The sequence below is a fragment of the Ctenopharyngodon idella genome, chromosome 6, assembly GCF_019924925.1.
Source record: "Ctenopharyngodon idella isolate HZGC_01 chromosome 6, HZGC01, whole genome shotgun sequence".
Classification (NCBI taxonomy): domain Eukaryota; kingdom Metazoa; phylum Chordata; class Actinopteri; order Cypriniformes; family Xenocyprididae; genus Ctenopharyngodon; species Ctenopharyngodon idella.
Genome location: NC_067225.1, coordinates 21,210,844 through 21,233,711, shown reverse-complemented (window position 1 = coordinate 21,233,711; position 22,868 = coordinate 21,210,844). Strand labels below are relative to the sequence as shown.

The following is a 22,868-nucleotide window of genomic DNA, read 5'->3' as shown; positions in this document are numbered from 1 at the left end:
GAGTCTGTACTCTAAATATATGGCTTCACCTAAAGCATTGGTTTTTGAAATGTGATGCATGCCCCTCAGATGATGATAAATTCAACTCATAATTATGATTGATAAATGTATTATTATTATTAAATAATAATAATGATTGTATAAAGTCATTAACACTACTGCTACTTATACTAATAGTAACAAGCAAACATTTCTCTGTGAATGTTGTTTGGGGTAAAAATAAATGCCCGTTACCATCATTAGAGATCATTTCTCATCCCCTGTATGTGTGGCCCGATCTTTATTAATCTCATTTAAATGACCTCTGAGCACAAGGGCGATGCTCCTCAGTTGTTTCACTCCTCAGAGAGTTTCAGATGTGGTTGATTCGGCTAAACTTGAGGCTTGCCTTCCGGGTAATCATATCCCAGTAATGTTGTACAAATCGTTGCAATGTCCCAGCTTAATTCTAGTACTCCATTTACTTACCTGTAGAGCATCTAATGACAATGTTGTCCTCACAGAGCTTCTCTCTAAACACTGGAGCTGCAGTTCTGCTCATGGACAGGCCCACACAGAATCTGCACTTACAAAACGCCACAGTTTAACATTGAATTGGAACGGTCCAATGTTTCTAAAATTCCTTGCGTGTTTGTGCAATAAATATTGTGACTAATTTGATGTTTCGAACTATTAATAAGTAGCCAGTACTTTGTACTGCTATTAAGTTATCACTAAGTATCAACAACCATTTGCTTAACCAACACAAAATAGGTGTTGTTTTAAAGCTTTGCAGCTTGACTTTACAATGAATATAGGGAATATGACAATCACTTAACAAGTGCTTTTAAATTTGCTGACATATTAGAAGTGCTTTATTTTCATAGCGTAGAGAAAAAAAAAAAAACTTCTTTTACATGAAAAGGTGACATAACAGATAAACATATCATATATCGTTGAAAAAGTCAACTTGCAGAATACAAGCATATTTTTTTCAGTTAAAGACCAAACTATACCAAGTATTTGTATGAAAAAGCGCTGCCGATGCACGTGTAAACCGTATACACATGATACTTTTGCGCCACGTTTTTGTTTGTAACTTCGCGAAACATTAGTAAACCACATATCTTTATTTAGAGCAGGTGGTCTTGAACGAGCCCAAACGCAACATAAGGCAATGTGTAGATCATGGAGTGACATGACATGCTGCTTGGCTAAAGCTATCGGACTTCCGGGATCCAATAGCATTGCGATTATGACGTAGTGTTTTCCAACATCATTTGAAAGTTCAACCAATGGAAACTGGATCTCGGGTGTGGTGGGTGAGTATAGTGGTTAGGGATGTGTAGAGACAATTCGGACACTGTTTTACAGCTGGAGTGTGCTTGGATTGGTTGGATCGCTCAGATTGACGGGTCTTTATTTACCATGTGCCATAGAATAGGACTGCATAACTGAAACTGGAAGATCATCACTCATCAACCAGGATCTTATTACTTGTTGTTTATTCTGTGTAGTTTTATTCTGCCGTTTACACAAGTAGTTCTTGTTTTGATTTTTTTTTTTTTTTTTGGACCCTTGGTTAATTATGTTTCGATATAAATGGCTAGCCTACCTAGTCCATTGCATGGCTTGAAGAATACATTTAGAATACGTAACTACGATGTGCTTGCTTCATTTTTCCTCGTGTGTCTGCTACATTTGTTTTGCACATGAGTCACACACACCTCAAAACTATGCACTCTAATGATGACCTTGCTTAATTGACCATCAATAAGTTTTATCAATTAAATTATTATTGACAATTAATCAATCTTCGATTAATCGCTAGCATCCCTATTTTAAATCTATTCTGCAGTATTCAGTGCCAAGAATGCTGAAAAAGTCAGCTGATTCCATCAGGGGCTGTTCATGGTATTAACTCAGATCTCGACAATGCAGAGAAATTTTGAATTTGTTTCTATGTAATCCTCTTCAGTAATCAGTTCTCACAGACATGCATGTGTGCAATAAACCTTGTGCTTATTACTTGGGCATGTCAAGTCTGTTTGGAAGGACTCTATTGTAAATCTGACTTTTGTCTCCTGATACATTCTGACAATCATCATTCTCAATCTCTATCCTCATCTTTCATCTCCTCATCTGTCCAGACTTGTTTCAGAAGAGTAATCCTTTTCCTCTGAAATAAAAAGCTTTAATTTAACACATAATAAGCACAAAGGATATTTTAAAGAGAGAAATAAGGCGAATACATGAAACATGCACCATTCTTTATGCTTTAATACTGGTTAGTGCAGTATAAATTGTCAAATATGGCTTACTTTAATGGATTATAATAATTTTTAACAGCTCTGAAACAAATTTACACCATCTGTGTACTTTTACACAGTGTGGCAAGAAAACACCCATTAACATTTTTAATGTTGTTTGGCTGTTCTGTGAAGTTTTTGTGAAACAGACACACATTTATGTAATAATCAGTAACGATTCCATAAACTCCCATCATTCAAGACCTCCTCTCATAGAAAACTGGTCCAAATAAACTTGGCCTGTGTTACAAGGCAGTGGCGTGATAATAAGCCTGGTTCGTGTTTTGAATAAGTCAATTCCAATCTTTTGTAGTTCACATTCAGGTCTTGGCTCGATGTCTGTCTTCTCACTTCTCCATTGCATGCAGCATTATTGGTTTGTCTTGGCTTTGAAAGTTAGAGGGTGGTGGGGTTCAACTGGAGAACTGGCAGAGTCATGTTACACTGTGTAACACACAATTACATAACCCAGGAGAAGCAATGCTGAACCATTACTCATGTGCTTGGCAGTTTGAGCTCTGATGAGAGTTCTTTTACAGTTCAGAGGTGAAGCCCTGGGCGAAGCAGTCATGGTTGACAGATTTTTGTGCAGTTAGCTTTCTTTGACAAACAGTTTTGTTTAGGGAAGGAAATGCACTTTTTGACTTGTGTGTGAAAAACAACATAGAAGACAAACATCAAATATGCCATGTGACTGACTTCTAGAGCTGGCATTGAATTTAGCTCTCTTTGAGAATGTACACATTTATTATTTTGAAAGTTATTAAAGACAGTAAAAGTTACAAAAAAAGCTACAGTTCCATTAATAATTTGATTAGGAATTTTGTTCCAACTTCATGTTCGAATATTTTGTCATTAGCTACATAGCTTCTTGAGAGTATTATGTGTCTTGCTTTGACATGCTAATGTAGCCTAACCACACATTTATCACTAGGAAGTGAAGTTACAGATGCATAAAATCTGTAGGTGCAACCATATACATTTTGTGAAAATGGGAACAGCAGATAGTAGCGAGAAGACTTATCAGTACTACTAAGATGTTGGACATTCAGTGGTTTCATTTAGAACAATTGCACACTGCATCATGTTGTGACATTATGAAACTGGAGACTGCAAGTGGAATTTTTGAAGTTTTAATGTTTAGTTCTTGCACATTTTCCACAGAAGATGACTCTCTGTCAAATTACCCTAGTAAGTGTTCAGGGTGACTCACTGACCACAACAGTTAAGTGAACTACAGTATTTCATTGTAATAGTTTCACGTACACTTGTTCAGAAGTTTGGGGACCGGTAAGATTTTTTGTATTTTTAGTTTAAATTTTGTGAAGTTTTTTAAAATAAGTCTCTGCATTTATTTGATTTAAAAAATATAGTAAAAACAGTAATATTATGCGTCTTGGTGCGAGCGCTTCGGATCTGTCTGTCAGCACGAGTAAGATCGATTTGCTTACACCAGCATGAGTTTGAAAATTACATTTCATTGGTTCAGACTCATGCCATCATGAATGCTGCGCTTTAAAATGATGCCAAACTTGGACTAATGAGGAAGTTGTTGAGGGGAAGCGCGAATGGTGAAGAGAGCAGAGAAAAACGGCATTTTTCATGGACAAAGGAAAGGTATTCCTCTCAGAAAACATACAAATAAAGATACTTTAAGCTGTTTAATTGCTATTTGAAGCATTTGGATCACTAGATGATGGCTTAATGAGCTCATTTTTGTGAAAATCTCAAATTTGACCAAAATCGACATTTTTGACTTGTTTTGCCTGTAGCTTGTAATTAGCCTCATTTTGCAAGCATGGATCACATTTATTTGAAATAGAAATCTTTTGTAACATTTTAATTGTATTTACTGTCAATTTTGATCAATTTGATGCATTTTTGCTGAATAAAAGTATTATTTCTTACAAACGAAATTCTTACTGACTTCAAACTTTTGAACGGGTATCTGTTGTGCAGTACACGTTTACAGCTGTCAAAAACAAGGCCTCTTTCAAGTGCAATTTGACCTTACAGTTTCTCGCATTTCCCTGTTAATGCTAGTATCATGCTTTTCTTGAATGACTTCTCAAGGCCATCCCAGCTGGCTAGGCGGGCCGACACCCTGGCACAGCCCCAGCGTATGAGAACATCGTCCTGTCGTTCCCATGGAGTTAGTGCACAAACATCCACTCTTTCATTCAGCAGACCCTGGATACCTACAGCACATCTGGAAGACATCAGCACACACTTCATACTGACTAATGGGACATTGTGTTTCTGGCTGTGTGCACATGTACAGTAGGCATTACACACTAAACGTGGGCACGCGCAAACGTTGATAAGTCACATCTCATTTTGAAGTTGAGGCAGAGAGGATTAGATTGAGGATTAGAGGATTACTTACTCAGGTCTGCTGGAGATGATTAAGGATCATCCAGGCCATCAGAGTTCCTTTTTTTTTTTTCTCTTCTTCTTCTTTTCAATTTTTTGCCTGGATAAGTGAAGAAATGGAGAGTAAGAAATAGATGAACTGTCTGAAGCCGTATTTGTTTGCAGAAGTTCTGGTTTTTTTTTTTTTTTTTCAGAATGTTCTTTGCTTTGGTTTTAGTTCCTTCCGCAAAGGTTTAATTTTCAGCAGCATGGCAGTTTGGATTGTTCCCGATCATCTTTCACTGTAAAGGACATGCTGCATTTGTACAGTTTTATATTTCTGCTGAGTAGAAAAATGAAATGGGTAGTATCATGAAGAGGTTTTATCATTTAGTTTTCCCTTTAGATCACTTTTTAATGTTTTTCAAGGTTCTTGCACCAAAAACATTTGTAATTTAGTTTAACATTACCATTACCATTCTGGACCCTCTAGAAAACAAATGGCCCATTTTTTTTTTTTTTTGCTTGCCATTTTTACTTGTGTCAAGAAATTAGTAACTTTTATTCAGAGGCTGCGGGTTCTGATGTCAGAAATCCAAATTTCCAAATATCCATGTTAAATGTTTGTGTCACGTTTATATAACACACACACACACACACACATATATATATATATATATATATATATATATATATATATAGATATAGATATGATATATAGATATGATATATAGATATAGAGATATATAGATTTAACTGGATGTGTAAGTAGGAACTAAGTGGGAAGAAAGCAGTTGATTGGGACAGAAAATAAATAGAAAATGTATCTACAATAAAATCTCTTCTGCTTGGTGTGAATTGATACTGACATTCTGTGGAAAATAAATACCAGCTATCTCCTATTTGAAATGTTTAAACTGTGTTTGTGGACTCTGATCTGGTATATAGCACACTTCACCTGCTTGGGCAAACAGAAAGGCCAGTAGCTCTTAGACCACAGCATGGCAGCCTGCCAGGCAGTGAGAGTGTTTATGTTGGTATTCCTGAGGGATTGACTGCTTTTATGAGCTGTTTTCTGTACCGCAGCGGATGCTGCTCTGCCTCGTGGATGTAGCAGAATGCTGTTGGACCATGCCAGGTGCTTTGGAGGATTTTTTTATTTTTTTATTTACAGATTCTTAAAAATGAATTGCCTTAAATTTGGGGGTACTAATATTTAAAAAAACATTTTGGAGTACATTTTTATTTTTTTTGTTTATACTGTTCATATTTCAAAAATCATTTATCCTCCATCAGTGTTATATCGTCCATTGCTCATCTGTTTGTCATCGTTTGTCTAGCTCGCTGTTTGCTCAAGGAAATGCTGTGTCACCTGTGAGTCTGAGAGCCATGTTTTATCATTGGTATTCATGAGAACAGTGTTATTCCCACAGGGTGGATCCAGGAGTTAGATAGAGGAGTGGGTGGAAAGAGAAAGCAAGGAAGAGTAAATCACAGATTAGACACAAATGTTTAGCTTTGAAAATGCTCTGCCAGAGCTGATGGATTACAGATAGAGATGTGTATTTCATTGCAGTTTATGAGTCAATGGTAAAGCCAAGCACATTACACAGATGAAGCACTGGGCGGCACAAGGAAGGGCAAATGCTGAAAATGCTGATGCATCTCACGTAGTAGTTGCCTTGATTGTTATCTATGCTGTACTAAAATCAAGGTGCAGAACATTTTCTCTCATTCTCTTATTTATTTAATCTTCTATTACTTGTTTACTAATTTATTTAGCCACCATACCAGGCTTAAATAGTTTCTTAAGGTTAATGACAGGTACCCTGTCATTCTCCTACGTGGTTTTAGCTTCCAGGTTCTACTTCAGAATGGGGCTCATTGGCCAAAAATGAAAATTCTGTCATTAATTACTCACCCTCATGTCGTTCCAAACCCGTAAGACTACTATTTTTGGGTTTTTCTATAACCGATGCCGATGTTTAGAGGTCAGGGTCAGCCGATGGCCGATATGTGCTGCCGATTTTTAGGGCCGATATCTTGAAGTTTTCCCCTTCATTTGCATGCTAAAATGTCACACTAATAATAAGTGGATGCACAACATTTCCAAACTTAATATCATTTATTGAACACTGATTTACATAAGTTTTAGAGCATTTATCAAGCTGAATTTTTCAAGTTTGTTGGAACATAAATGTAAACTTAAATATACATTTAAATAAAATAAATACAACTTTATAAATAAAAATCAATTAAAAACGTTGTCATGTTGCACAGCCTTGTATGCAAGGACAGTGCTAAACTCTTAGTGATTTCTGACATTCTTGACTGTTAACGTTAGACAGGTTTAATGAGGATAATAACTGTGCGACATATATATAGTCATTGGTCAGAACACATCACTTTATTAGGCTGATGTCCATTTTTATTCGCATTACACAGTTGATGGAAACACACGCAGATGCGCATATTCTTGAGCTGAATTTTCATTAATGCAAAGTTGGATGGAAACCCGGCTATTGTCTGCATCAAACCATGCTTCCGAACAAATGTCATGCACTTCTGCACAGTGGCGTAGCGCAAATCCGCGGGGCCCCCCCGCGAGCCGAAAGTCTGCTGGTAGTTTTGGACTACAGTCCTTAAAGTTAACTACAAGTAAGCGAACCTTCAACCAGCTGTAGCATTATGCCAGTTCCCGACGGTTCTATGCTATCCGTTGTTTCTTTCACTAAGTGAAGCAACACTTCATAGTTTACTAGTAATATATAGTAAATATATGGCCATAGGACTTTGAAATATCAGAATTTAAGCCTTAGGCTACCTTTATCTCCCAGGACTGTTGTTGAATCTTCCAAAAGTTTCAATTCACACGCGGTGGCAGCAGCACATTCCACCGCACCAATAACACAGGGCTGCCCGCGGACGTGCCTGGCTTTAAATCGGCGCTACTAAACACGGATATCGGACGATGCCGATATATTAAAAAAAGACAAATATCGGCCCGATATATCGGCCGACCGATATATCGGTCGACCTCTAGTTCTGATGTAGAACCCGGAAGCGTTGCCCTGTGTTTACAATGTGAACCGACTGACACAGAAGTGAAGAAATTGTTGAATAAAGTCGTTATTTTGGGGGCTTTTTGCGCACAAAAAGTATTCTCGTTGCTTCATAACATTAAGGTTGAACCACTGTAGCCACATGGACTTTTTGAACAATGTCTTTACTACCTAAAAGCTCTCGGACTTCATCAAAAATATCTCAATTTGTGTTCTGAAGATGAATGAAAGACTTAAGGGTTTGGAATGACATTAGGGTGAGTACTTAATGACAAAAAATTCATTTTTGGGTGAACTAACCCTTTAAACTTTTTGTTAATCAGACTGAACCCAATAAAGCATCTCCAGTGATAAGCCAATGTGCCTTTCCCTTGTCTATATTGGTGATCAGTGAGCTTTCTTCACTATACTGTAGATCCATCCTGAGGCATGAGCAGTGATTTGAAATTAGTCATTCTGATTGGGTCTAAATGGAGAGAAATACCCAGATGTAAGAGTGGGCTGAAAAGATTGATTAGAGGAGACCTGTGGAAAAACATCTGGGGAAGTGAAATTACCCCAGCCACAAGTGTACAACGTGAGCTGGGTATAAACATTCAGCGTCCACTAGAGAGTCATTAAGGCCTCTACATTCTGAGGTCATGAGTTAACAGTGTGGTTTTCCCTTTCATGCTCTGTCAAAGCACGTTGACAGAAACAAGTGAGCAGCAATGTATGCTTGTGCAAACAGAGCTGTTTAAAGAAACGGTTCATCAAAATAAATAAATAAATCATCTTTTAAAAAAAAAAAAAACCCAAAAAACAAAAATGAAACATTTTACTGAATTTTCGATAAAGTAAATATGATGAATGCTGTCAAACTCCAAAAATGACAAAGCTCTTTTGAACTTTCTATTCACCAAAAAATCCTGAGAAAAAAAAAAAAAAAAAAAAAAAAAAAAAAAGTATTGCAGTTTTCACAAAAATATTAAACTGCACAAATATATATATTTTTATTTCAATGGATAATAATAAAAAAATATTTCTTGAGCACCAAATCAGCATATTAGAATGATTTGTAAAAAATTATGTGACACTAAAGAGTAATGACTGCTGTTATTTTAAATTGTAATAATATTTAACAATATTAATGATTTTATTGTATTTTTGTTCAAATAAATGCAGCATAATAAGCATAAAAACATTTTTTTTAAACAAATCTTACCGACCCCAAACTTTTAATGGTAGTGATGCACAGAAGCAAATGATACTTGAGAGCTGTGCTGAAGGGAAAATTTTCAAAGAATAACTTAAACACGGAAGAAAGTCATATGGTTTTTGAAGGACAAGGGTGAATAAACGATGACAGAGTAGCCATGTGCAAGCATGCTTGAGTTCTTTTTACAGCTGTCAATCATAATACTAGTTATTTCACATTCTTCCACTCTTTCCAGATGTAGTAATGATCCACTGACCCAAGTACTGCTTGCTTGAGCCACCAGAACAGAGTTAACAGAGTTTAGAGCCTCGTTTCCATTGTCTGGCCTAGGGCTGTCGCGGTGAAGGAATTTCCCTTGTGAATTTTAAGTGGCTCAGTAGCGCAATATGCGGTATTACCCCCATATATATATATATATATATAATCTGTGTAACAAGGTCATATTCAGTAAAAAAACTAAATAAAGCGTTGAAACAGGAATTTAAGTACATAAGGGTCCACACATAGCAGAACATAAATCTGACAGTAAGATCGTAAAGGCTATTGTTAGATGTATAATAGTTAGTTCTGATCCTCGAATCTGTCAGGACAAGAGACTTTCTGCTGATATTTCACCAGTATAAGCAGAACTAGTCATCGGAGACACACTTAATGACTAGCTAAAACATTCTAAGACTGTGCTCAACACACAAAGACTGTTTCCTTCGATGGAAGCAGATTTAAATACTTACACACAGAATTTAAACACTGACTGTAAACACCGACTGAATGCACCTGGCTCTGACTGCACGTTTGAGCATGATCAGTCTAAGTATCAAATTACATTCATAATCGGCCTTACAATCATTAAGTGTGTCCCCGGCTTTAAACAAATTATGTAAGATTATAATACTGTCTTTATTTGGTTTCATGTTTCATCTGTCTTTTCTCTGCAGTGCATTTGTTTATATTAGACTTCTGCATCTGCATGTCATAAATTACACATATGAGTTAATCAGAGTATAACTCCTGTTTTCTGTCCATGAGCTCCAACTGTTACTCAGGCTGAAAGGATAACAGTATAGTGAGATGAGAGAGATCGCTCAAATCTTACAGATCGCATTATTTTGTGGAAAATTAAAAGAAATGCTCATTCTTTGTAAAGAAATGTGATGTAAACATGATATTTTCTCAATATTTTTCTAAACGTGTAAGGCTTTGGACTTAAGGCTTTGGTAGCTCTGCGGGGCTCTGTCCTGACAGTGGAAATGCAGCTTGAATTTGGCCTCGTGGCTTGAGGTCCGAGGCTATTGGCCCCACCTGGCACATGTTAGCCCTGGCTCGCACTGGCCCAACAGTGGAAAAGCAGCTAATGTTTAAGCCCTTCTGCAATGCTTGTAATGAGGCAGGTGAGAGTGTCCCGCCCAGACCTCTTTCTCACGTGTATTCACTGGTGTCCCTGATCCTCAGCTGATTAGCCCGGGACTCCAGACTGACGTCATGGTCACTCAGCCACCACGCAACCTGATACTGACTTCTCAACGGCTGCATCTTCTAGCCTGTCATTGATGAAGTGCGCTCTTGCTCATCAGGGTTATAACTGTGTGGAGTAAATGTATGATGTTTGCTGAAAATGTAGCTGCACTTTAGGGGCTGAGAGCATAGAAAAGATGTAGCAATCCTAAGAGGAGCGTAAATGGTAATTGGTGCCACTGAATGACCTGTCTGAACCTTTGTGTCTATAAATTAAAAGAAAAGAAAGAACACTCAAACATGCACAAGGTAAGGGACACAGAGGATTGTTTGTGTGTTGTGAAGCCAAAAATGTGTTGCTTCTTAATGTGAGTTAATGTATATTACTGTTCAAAAGTTTGGGGTTGGGAAGATTTTTAAAATGCTTTTGGAAGAAGTCTCTAATGCTCACCAAGGCTGCATTTATTTGAACAAAAATACAGTAAAACTAATTTTGTGAAATATTATTACTATTTAAAACACTTGTTTTCTATTTTAGTATATTTTAAAATGTAATTTATTCCTATGGCGGTATTTTTAGCAGTGAGTACTCCAGTCTTCAGTGTCACATGATCCTTCAGAAATCATTCTAATGTGCTTATTTAGTGCTCAAGTAACATTTTTTTCAATTTAATGCATCCTTCCTTGCTGTATAAAAGTATGTATTTATTTTTTTAAATACTGATGAACTTTTGAATGGTGGTGAAAGACTTTGAGTCAGATTGTGAAACTTGTATACAGCCCTTTGTTTTCTTTCAGGGTAATTTTTTTTCTTGTGTCTTTCTCCAGTGGTCACTGGTAGGATTGTGTTTGGTTTGTTTTTTCACTCTGTGTGTGTGTGTGTGTGTGTGTGTGTGTGTGTGTGTGTGTGTGTGTGTGTGTGAGCTAGTGACAACACTGTTTGCTTTGAGGCTTTTTACCTTTTGAATGGTGTGGTTTTGGTGTGGTGTGGTTTTATGAACGCTGCATATTTAATACAAACAGGCCTTCCAGATGTTTGAGGAATTTCGTGACACCACAGAGAGGATGTGACCAGCGTAGGGTTCTTGCCAGATTTCCATGGCAACGTCTGTTTTCCATCCTGATGAAGAACACAGCCAGTATGAATGAATCTGCAGGCGTCTTTAAAGAAATTATTTGGCTCTCATTTTGGGCCCAGATTTTTTACCTCTTAAATTTGATTGTTTTTTTTGTTTTTTTTTTCATGTCATCATAATTCTTGTGTTGATGACAGCGTTACATTGTTGTTGTCTTTTTAGTGGCTTGTTTGGTGGCTTGTTGTTTAGGCACCTCATGATTCGATCCGATTCTGGGAGTCACGATTTGATTTCTGATACACCTATGTTTTTTCTTATTGATTATTAAATGTTGCCTATGGAAAACACTGCATTTATTTCCTTTAATTCTCTTTTATTCGAATATTTCGTGGCCCTTTGCATTCTAGCTTACAGTTAACTTTGAACAAACGTGTAGAATATCCATAAATTGAATGAACTTAGCAACATTCACACCTGGATGGCTCTTGTTTGTAAATTTGTAAATCTCGAATGGATAAGCAGTCTATTTATTATGTGTCTTTATCTAAATGTATTCTGAATTTCTGAATTTGGATTGATTCAGAATCGTTAAAGGATCTCAATGAATTATTGACTTCATATTTTCCCCAACTCATATCTTGGCAGCAAGTCCTCTTTTTCAGATTTATTATTTACTGTGACTGTGATGCAGTGCCACAGTGTGGAAGGAGCAGCTTTTTAAATCAATTTTATTGCTTTTGAGTTGACTTTGAACTTATTCGGTGTAACTATACAACTGTACTGCAGCATCTTTTTCTATTCATCTAATTCATATATTCTGAAGTTCGATAGTCTCTTTAGCGGCATGATAAAACAGTTACCTGTGCTTGTTTGTCATTGACAAGAGGAAAAAACTCCTAATCTATGTGTGTTTCAGCAAGAGCTGCCGGCACCACCTCCCCTGCTGTTCAGGAAGCTGAGTAACCCCGACCTGTCTCCTGCTGCAGGAAAGACCAAACTGCAGCGGCAACTCAGTCAGGATGACAGCAGAGCCCGACGCAGCAGTATGGCCGGCGTCCTCACCGGTGAGACCAAACAAATAACTTTCTTTAGTAGATTGTATGTCTCCCCTTTTGCTTAAAAGACTCCAGGAGTTTGTGTAAAATCTGATGATCATTTTCTCTAGCATAATTTCAGAATGATCCAAAGAACATCTTGTGCTTCAATAGAAGCAAGAACATCTGAGCTTTTCTGCAATTTTAATTATTCTTATATTCTTATTATTCTTTTATGGATATTACCTTTCATGTAGGTTGTAATAAAGCTGTTTATGAATGTAAAAGCTTCAAAGTGCATGATAAATGGAGTTATTGTCTCTCAAAAGAAAAAAACGATTTTGAACTGCCTGAAATGAGTCATCAGTAACTCCAGTCTTAATCCCAGCACAAACCTGTGTAGGTTTGTAACAAATTTGTATAGTTCCGACCTTTTGGGCCCTATCATACACCTGGTGCAATGCGGCAGCAGGCATGATGCAACGTTTTTTTGCTAGTTTCAGCCCGACGCAGTTATCATTTTCACGTCCTGCGCCGCGTTGTTTAAATAGCAAATGCATTTGTGCGGCCATGGGCGTGCTGGTCTGAAAACGAGGTGTGTTGCTATTTTGAGGCAACTGAAATAGACTGCGCTATTGACCAACTAAAACTTGGTCTAAAGTCGATGGCGCAATATTTGTTATTTAAAGAGCACGTTAATAATATGCGCCTATAGGCGGGTGCACAACGTGCGTACACTCTGCTTATTACACACACACACGGATGCGCAGCAGCACACAAACATGCCAAATATTAAAAATAAAAGGATTACAATGTAAAAGATTATTATTGTGTGCATAAAGATAAAAATGCTTTGGTGGAATCCGGCTTGTCCCGTAGATGGTCTGCTCGCGCACTTTAACCTCGCGCACAAGCAGATCTGTTTTCCTCGCTAGAGAAGTGTTCAGTTTTTCCGCTTGCAAATTCCGGCATGTAAATAGCAAATCTCCCATGGCGCTAGCACAACTGGCTTTTAAAGGGAATGGGAGATGAGACTCTGATTGGTTTATTGCATGTTACACCCAAAACACACCCATTACTCATTAAGAGAATAGGGACAACCCTTTTAGACCATGTGCCGGGCACGCCGACCATTTTTCCCGTTGTTAAAATAGCAAAAGTAGATTCGGACACGCCCTAAGTGCACTTGTGCCGTGCACTTTAGACCATGCGCTTAGATTGTTAAAATAGGGCCCATGGTCTTCATTGGCTGCCCACAAACAACCTCTACTTTCACCTGCCCTCAGACACTGTAGTTGTAGTTGAGGCCTGGAAGATTTTGGTTTGTGATGTAGACATGTCAAGAAGACGCTGTTTTTCTGTGCTGCGAAACCAAATCCACTTTGCATGGATAAGGACTCGGAATTGAATTGATATGGTAAAACCGACCACATCATTAATGTTCTTTATCAGAGTGTAAGAAGTGAGCTGAAATTCAGATATGGTAATGGGTGTTTTGTTTCGGAGGCGCTGTAAGCGATAGACCAAACACAACAGTCTGGGCCATCTGACCAATCAGAGCAGAGTACACTCTTGGGAATGAGGGGTTTAGAGAGACCAAATCCTTGATGGAACTGTTTCAGACATTGTGAGAAATGAGATGATGCCATTATGAGAGAAATTCTGTTTTTTGACCTTGGATGCATGTAAATCTATTGTAGGAGACCTCCAAAACAAAACCTTTAAAATAGTATAATAGGGGCACTTTAAGAGGATCAATATCACAAATTTGACTACGTTTAATAAGTGATCTAGAAATATCGCAGAACTTTGTTCACGTTATATAAAAGATCTAGATTTAAATAGATGAGCTGTCAGAGAATCTGTGGCTTGGCTTTGATTTGGTTCTTAACCACAGAATGGAGACACATACAAACAAGTACAGACCATGTCCTGATTCTGTGTTTCCTTGGTGTGCCACAGGAAAGCAGCTTCTGCCTCTGTCCAGCAGTATGCATGGTGGAGTGAGTCAGCTGGCCTGGCAGCAGCACACAGGAGAACCCAATAACTTGGTCCGCATGAGGAGTCAGTCCTTTGGCCAGTCTGCCCCCTCTCTCACTGCGGGACTGGTAAGTACACATGCGCACACGCCCTCTATCTGTTTCTATCCAACACAAGCAAACAAAGGGTCAAAAATTGCCCAAAATGCAAGTGGAAATCTGACAAATGCAAGAAAATGTGGATTTAATGATTAACAAATGGAGTTCGTCAATAATTAAAAAGACACTACCACATTAACTTGGTTTAAATCGATTTGTAGGAATGATAGTCTGACCCACAGTAGAAAAAGTGCCATCTTAAGTTTATCTGGCATACTTTTTTTCCCCCTCCAGAGCTATGTGGTGACAAACATGAAAAAATGTGATAACAATGGGTACTTTTCTTCACTTGACCATTGTCTTGTGTGGCAAAAGGGAATTTTGGATCCTGTGTACACACCTGTACACTGACAATACCTAAGGACTGAATGTTAAATAACCACCACTGATGCAACTTATGATGCATGACTAGGATACAGTGGCTTACAAATGCAAATTCACTCCTTATGAAGTACCTCTGACGTCAGATCACATTGTCACGGATGGTCTGTATTGATCCTTACTTTCATTGTATATCTCAGTAATTTCAAAAGGCAGATAGAAAGCAGCGTTAGGTGTGGTTGGTCTTAGTGTTTGCTTATAGAGGTTTAGAAGTGTTGAAAATATGTGTGTCAATTACAGCAATATAACCTTATCTGAAGAGATCTTGTACCTGCTGTATGTGCAGAAGATTATTTACCATGAATTTGTTGTGCAGTCTAAAGCCTAGTGCCACAGCTACATCTGCTGTCTGTGGCTAGTACTACACTTTTGAAAGTAGGGAAAAATACTAAAAGGGAAGGTTATTTTGTGAGTTTTGGTTTAATATTTAATAAAATTTGGTTATTATATATAATTATTATTTAATTATATATATATATATATATATAATTATTATTATTATTATTATTTTTTTTTTTTTATCTACTCAACTTTTCCCATTTTTATTTTTTGGATGTAGTCTTACTGAATCTTTTTGATGATTGGATCTGTTCATTTTGACAGAAAATTTTGATTTAGTTTTAGTCATATTTTAATCATCTGAATTGTTTAAGTTTTAGTTTAGTTTTAGTTGACTAAATATCATAAGATTTTAGTCGACCAAATCTACAGTAGATTTAGTCGACTAAAATCTAATGGGTTTAGTTAAATTGTAGTGCATCAATTAAGCATTTCTTTAAAATTTCCAAACTCATTATATACTCCTGGAGAAAACATCTATTAACCAGTTAATATGAATGATATTAAGGTTTGAACATGCAATACAGACACATATTTAACTGATGTGACATAACATGTCTTTATTTAACTTAAAATTAAATAAAACCACTTCTCATAAAGAAACAAGAACATGGTCTTCTTATTAATTAATGATATTTGCACTCTTTAAAACATTCTTTATTCTTTCAAGCAGACATATTTATTTGTACAGGTAAATATACATTAATCCTTATTAAAGCTATTAAAGTTATTCAATCAAGTGATTTTCTCTTCTTCTTTTGTTGTTTGATTAACATTCATGATGGACAGCAGCCGGTTTATTAAACTGCTGTCACTTTAAGGCCGAATGCACTGAACCAACACACTGATACACATCCGTTATTCTCCCAACTGTTTACATTCACTTAAGATAAATTGGCTGTGTTTACGTGAATACTCGCCAAAACACATATTTTGGCATAAATTTGTGTGTACTTGTCTGTTCAAGAGCGAAAATGCAAAAAAGAGCTCAATTCAGTACTCATGCCTTGACGTCTGTGTGCGCATAGAGTTGAACTCTTTCGTGTCGTCATGCTTTTTCAGATTGATCCCTATGTCTGCTCTTCTTTATCCCAGATGTTTACATTTTTGAATGTTTTGTGAGACATGCAGCAAGTAGGGGTGGGACGGTTCGCTGTTAAAAATCGAACCGTTCGGTTCTCCACCAACGGTTCGACATGCGCTTGCCCCGTGGTTCATCCCAAATCTGCCGACGCATTTATAATATGGTTTGTTGAAGATAATGTGCAAAACAGACAGACGGATTCGCATTCTAGTTTCCCAATACGTTACAACAGCGATGAGTTGTTGAACAGTCACTCGTTGTAAATAAATGTTCAATGACGTGCCGAAAGCTCTATGACTATTTATGCCGTCGTCATCCGGGTGAGACCTGAACATCTTACGTTGCTATCTGTTTAAACTAAACTCATTTAAACATTAATCCGTAAGACGTGAAAGAGAACTCACGGGCGCTGTGAGGAGATTTGTGTGTACGCATCCAAAGCGTGTACATGGAGTCGAGTCACAGCGCGCAAATACTCTTGTGCAAATTCTCTTTCAAGTCTTGCACCTGAACAGACAAATTCACACAAAATTACGTCAAACATGCCCATCTTTGCGAGTATCCTAACAAACATAGCAGGTTATGTCTTAGGAGGAAAAATGAGACAGACAACGCATGTGAATCAGTATCAGTGTACTGGATCTTTGAATTATGTCTTAAAGGGACAGCTGTCTAATATTCCTGCTCTCTGTGTTTTAATGTTAATCAAACGACAAAGCACGAAGAAATCACTCTTTGCTGAATAGCTTTTGTAACTTCAATAATGTTTCAACTTTATTTAACTATTCAAAGAATTTTATATGCAGTGTTATTTTATATTTGATTACTTTATTCAATTTCTGTACCTGAAAGCTGTTAGATACTTGAAAAACCTGTAAAGCATTGTTTATTTTATTTGTATCTTAGCTCTCATGTATTTATTTGTGCTGTTTCTTGTAGTTAGATTATTTGTTTATATTTTCTTTATCTTTGAAAATTGTCCTATTTTTTTTACTGAACATAGCACATACCGAACTGCACCGAAACCGTGACACTAAAACCGTGATACAAACCGAACCGTTAGAAATCTCAACCGTCCCACCCCTAGCAGCAAGTGTACGCCAACTTCATTCATTCATTCAACTATCATTCAAAACTGGTTTTTATTTAGTTATCGTCTTGTTTTCATCAGTGAAAAAAATTAACACTGGATTAGATGATATTATTAGATATATATAGACTGTTAATGCCAATAAGGTCTGAGACTGCTGTTCTGTAAACAGCAGCAAACAGGAGCAAAGCATTCATGATTGTCTGTAATATTGAGTTTGATATTTTTAGATCATTAAGTCCACTACTGGCATCTGACATATTATAGCCATTTTACTTAAGTTGCACTGTGTTTCAGTAGATTTACTCTACACTGCTCAGGAACATCTAGGAAAAGCTTTTGACATAATACTGAGAATTCTGTCATGCGCATGGTTGTTTCTAACCATCAGATGGCAGCATTGCCCACATCCTGTACACACAGAGGCGCTGACTGCCCACTGATGTAGAACTAAACAGTACAAATCTTGAATGGGTAAAGTGCTACACATGGGCTGTGTGATTATCTCAGCCCTTATGTTTATGGATGAAAAATATACTCAGCACTGCAGTGTAGCAGAGTGTCCTAATAAAGTGGTAATTAATATGCCAGTGCTTCAGCGGGCCCTCTTTAAAAGGCCTTGTTTGTTGAAAGAGAAACCATGGACACACTAATTGCTGCTTATTAGGATTTATATGCCAGCAAACAGTAGCACGCTGATATTAAGATGTAATAGTCCACAGTTATTTAAAGTTGCAAGGAAACTTCTTTTGTACTGTATGCCGGTATGAAGGATAATATAAAGCTTGTTTGTGCATCAATATATCTCAAACGTAATTTGAAGGCCTGTTGATGTGAATCGAATTCATCACTGTTTTATATGACAAATAACCATTGGCTGATAAATTCATATACGCATCAAGCAATCGACATCATAAATATAATATCAATCATGAGGCTGTAGTATATTGAGTTTTTAAAAGGAAATTATTCAATTTGATATGTGTGCAATCTATTTGACAAATTATATTCAATACTATATAAAGCAGTCTCCAGGAAATTGCTAGAAGAAATATAACCTGTTTTTTTTTGTTTTGCATAAATAATCATATTTTTTTGTGACTTTTTTTGTCTCACTCTTCGTAGATACGCTAAGCATACTGGTTATTAGGAATTGTGTTATAAACATATATTATGGTGTTGATTGTAAGTAGGGTGGGCAGTATATATGACCAAAATCTTATACCATAGTATCAGTATTTTATATAACTGTAGTGGTATACATCAAAAATACTTATTTTTGATGATAATTTTTTATTTGGAACTTGATGGATGCAAATCAAAAGATTCAATTATTCATAACAAATTAAAAAGTCTGATGCTGCAAAAAAATAAAAAAAATGCATTAACTTGTCTTGACTTGTTTGGAGCATGTCCCACTCTATATTTTCACATCATCATGCCCACTGATATCAAACCTATCTAACATGATATAAATCTCTACAGTTTGACTTAACACATTTCTAGTTGGTATGACGGTATATACGTCATATCAAGCAACACTGCACGTAAGATGTTGTTCCTACTTCTTATTCATAGGCATGAGAGTGTGGTGAAGGAAATGACCCAGGGTTGGTTTATCCTGTGGTGATGTAGTTCATAATCCTCAGGTCCAGGCTGCTTCTGTGGGGCTTTATTGTATGAGGTGTGGGAGAGACACAGGGATGGAATGACTTAAAGGGAACCATGCAGGACAGGCAGATGGTGTTTACCTTCTAACATGGAGCAGTCTGTGTGTGTGTTGTTCAAGCACTGTTTTTTTTGTTTTGTTTGTTTTTTTTGTTTTTTTGGGAGGCGGTATTTTTGTGACGTGAACCATAACTGATTATGCAAACTGATTAATCTGATCAGTTTTCAGACAGGGTGCTGGAATTGCCATCACTCATTGTGCTAAGGGATTTGAACAAACACCATAAGTATTTAACTTGTTACCTTTTAGAAGCGATCAGATTTGGTAAAATGGGATTTACATTGAAGGGAGGACCTGAGCCAATTTATAGGGACCAGAGATAAATTTGAGAATTGTTTCTTTTGACTTGGAGCAGGAAGCAAACACCCAGAATACCCTAGCTATCAAAACCACTTGCAACAATTTAGCACCCACATAGCAACGTATGTACAATATGTACATATATTTGTGTAAATTGTATAATTATTGAATTTTAATTGATCTATATTAGTCATCATTGTATGATGTTGTACTGATTATATGGCTATATGCTGCTATAATTAAATGGAATATGTCTGTCTCTTTCTTATTTTTAAGGGATAAGATACCAGGAAATTGCCTTTTGGTTATGCACAGGTCAGTGTGGTATGTTCAGATGTTTTTACAGCACACATTCAGGGAAGAAAAAGGACATTTTGTTTTCTTCCTTTGGTGTTCAGTCTAATTTGTGATGGCAGTGAGGCTGGAGTAAGTCAACATGGCATTAACATACCGTGATATTTGCATAATATTTGCATATGGGCTGGGGAAAAGACAGGGTTGTTCTAGTGCCGTAGGCGATATTGTAATTCATTCCTTTCTTTATTGTGTATGTTATTGTTGTTCTAGCTTTATGTTCAAATATTATATTAAGATTTAAAAGCTGGTCTGCCATGGAAATCTAAAATTGTATTTTATCAGTTAAAGAAGAACAGATAAAGAAGTTGAAGTGAATTTTTGTACTGAAGATAGCAGACTTAAATTGTACAGTGGTTGTGTATATTTTAAATGGTGATTTGTTTTCCCCTCCCAGGGAATCTGGTCTTTAGTGTGGTTAATGGAGCTTTTATAGGCAGTCGGAGGCCCACATAAGTAGCTGCGGCTCTCATGAATACACAGTCAATCATTTGTCACTTAAATCTTTTAATGGGATATTGAAATCTGTTTCCATCCTTTAAAATTTTTTAGCTGTCCTCTGTACCTCTTTGGTTGATTCATTTTTGGTGGTTGGAAAAATGTTACCCAGAGGCAATAGGTTTTAAAGGAGACACAAAGAAGACAAAGAAAACCAGAATGATCGCTCATCTCCCATCATTGAGGTCACAAACAACTGAAGTGAGTGACTATGTACAGGATTAAATATTCAAAAGGCAATTATGAATAATTACTTGAAAGGCCCTCCACTGTGCTGCTAACCAACCCAGTGTGACGACACTCAGAGGCTGCTGGGATCTGTCTTTTTTTGTTTCTGTGCTGCTAGCTTTGTTTCTACAGTATTTACTCTCTCTGCTTGTTTTCTTTATCTGGCTCTGACAGTTGTTTTTGCTTTTTGCTATGCACCTTCTGTTTCTATCTTCAGGCTTTTAATCTGATGTTCCTTGCATTTGGCCCAGATCCTGATCGTGATCTATGACGCAAAACAATAAAACAAGATTTCGCAGTGTACCTGGAGGGAAAAAACGCCTTTTAACGATTTTTAAATATCTGATCTAAATCTTGGCAATGTCATTTGCAACGTTTTGAGAATGTCTTGTGGAAAGAAAGAGCACATAAAATTTTAATACGAGAGCTAGCATTGACAGCTCAACTGTCATTTAGATAAGCATTGAGCAAGTTGTGCTTGTCATTTTTTGCTTATTGTGAAACGTTGATTATATTAGCCTCACTAAACATTAACCAGTCAATCTTTAAATAACAGTCGAGCTTTACATAAAAAATTTTTTTTAAAGTTATTGAGGAAGTACTGAGTGCATCTTTACATAACGTAATATGTGCACCTGTATGTCAAACCTACTTCTAAAATCCAGAAAAAGGAAAAATATAGAAACTTCAAAGATCCCATCTTCCTTGTTATCACAGGGAGTGATGTTGACTCTTTTCTTCAAGGTTAAGCATTCAACAACCAGTGAAGAGAGAGAAACCGTAAAAGAAAACTGACGTACAAAACACAGTGTTACTTTTCTTCTCACTGCCCTCAATAACTTCACCTGTCGAGCCAGCAGGACACATTCATAATTCATCTCTGAAAGTAGACTGGATGTACTTGGTCTCGCCTTGGGTCAGAAACTGAGGATAGCTACACTTAGCCTATATCCTGCAGAATGCATTTAGGCTAGAATAGGGTTGCAGCATGGCCCTCAAAGAAATAATGCAGTCAAAAATCCTAAACTGTGCTGTCTGTGTCTTATTTAAGTGGTTCAGCTCCCAAAAGAAAGTGTCACAACTGGCATAACCTGCCTAACCAAACATTATCCATATACTGAAAAAAGAGACCAGTAATAGTAATGTTTTCTTCTTAAAATTCCTGTTCAGACTTACATGCTTATGCCTGAAGCAAATACACAGATGCCAATGCAGTGCAAGCACCAATAAATTAATGGTACATTGTACATTTATCAGTTCATGCATTGCCTGGTTATCGAACCCATGTGTACTATACTCTAGTGCCATACTGTACTGTAATTTTCATCATGCTGTTTGCTTTTATTGCTTTTATATGTGCTGTAGTTCTTGTCTTTGGTGTTCTTGATTGAACTCTTTCAAGTAGAAACTCTTTTTGATGTAACAGACAATCTGATTTATTATTAAGGGACTTGTCAATTTTTTGTCATGATGTTCACAAAATCTTTTTAAAAGATTTAAAGGCAAGAACAAGCCTCTTTTTAAGCTAGTGTTTTAAAAATACAAGTGCAAAAATGGTCTCTTTTTATTTTATTTTTTGTATACACATATATATATATATATATATATATATATATAAATGTGCTTAATTTCTTACCTCCTCTTCTTTCTTCCCACTGTCTCTACTGTCATCACCTACTTTTGCTGTATCTTTGTCTTTCTAACATGTTCTTACCCTCATTTGTCAAAACTGTGACCTTTTAAAACTCGCACACTGTCAGGATTCATACTTTAATTGGTCAGAATATGACGAGTTCTTTAGCTGAAATGACCACTATGGACCTCGTAATTATGAGCCAGTTCTGAATACTCTGTTAGTCATTAATATTTGAGCTTTACCAATTCAAGCTTATATATCTGTTACAGTAGCAGTTATTTTGTTGAATTAATTTTAAGGTGCATGATTGAGACTTGCTATACCGGCTGTTCCTTTCAAACGAGCTGATCCAAATTTAGTTAATTACCTAGGTCTCCACAGGACTCACGCAGCCCTTTTGTCTTTCTTCCTGCCCATGGTGAGATTCTGGTTGACTGAGTCCAGATAGCAATTAAGATGCATATGAAAAATTAAACGCGTCTGCTTGAGATCAGTGCACATTTGGAGCACAGAGTCAATAAACACAGCACAACATTACTCTTGGCTTCCGGCAACTCATTTTCCAAAAATAATTGGCTGACGAGGTTTTTGCTTTGTTTTTGCAAGCTCTCTTGTTCCTCTTGTTTTGC

General features: G+C 36.8%; 1 protein-coding gene across 4 annotated transcripts in view; it reads left to right on the top strand.

Annotated features, from left to right (window-relative positions):
* The window catches only part of mast2 (microtubule associated serine/threonine kinase 2), a 127,717-nt gene that overhangs the window by 13,590 nt on the left and 91,259 nt on the right, over positions 1-22,868 (top strand). For all 4 annotated transcript variants that reach the window (XM_051896541.1, XM_051896540.1, XM_051896539.1 and 1 more), the window contains exons 2-3: positions 12,345-12,492; positions 14,425-14,570. In XM_051896541.1, the coding sequence (XP_051752501.1) occupies positions 12,345-12,492; positions 14,425-14,570 (294 nt within the window). The remainder of the gene's footprint in view (positions 1-12,344; positions 12,493-14,424; positions 14,571-22,868) is intronic.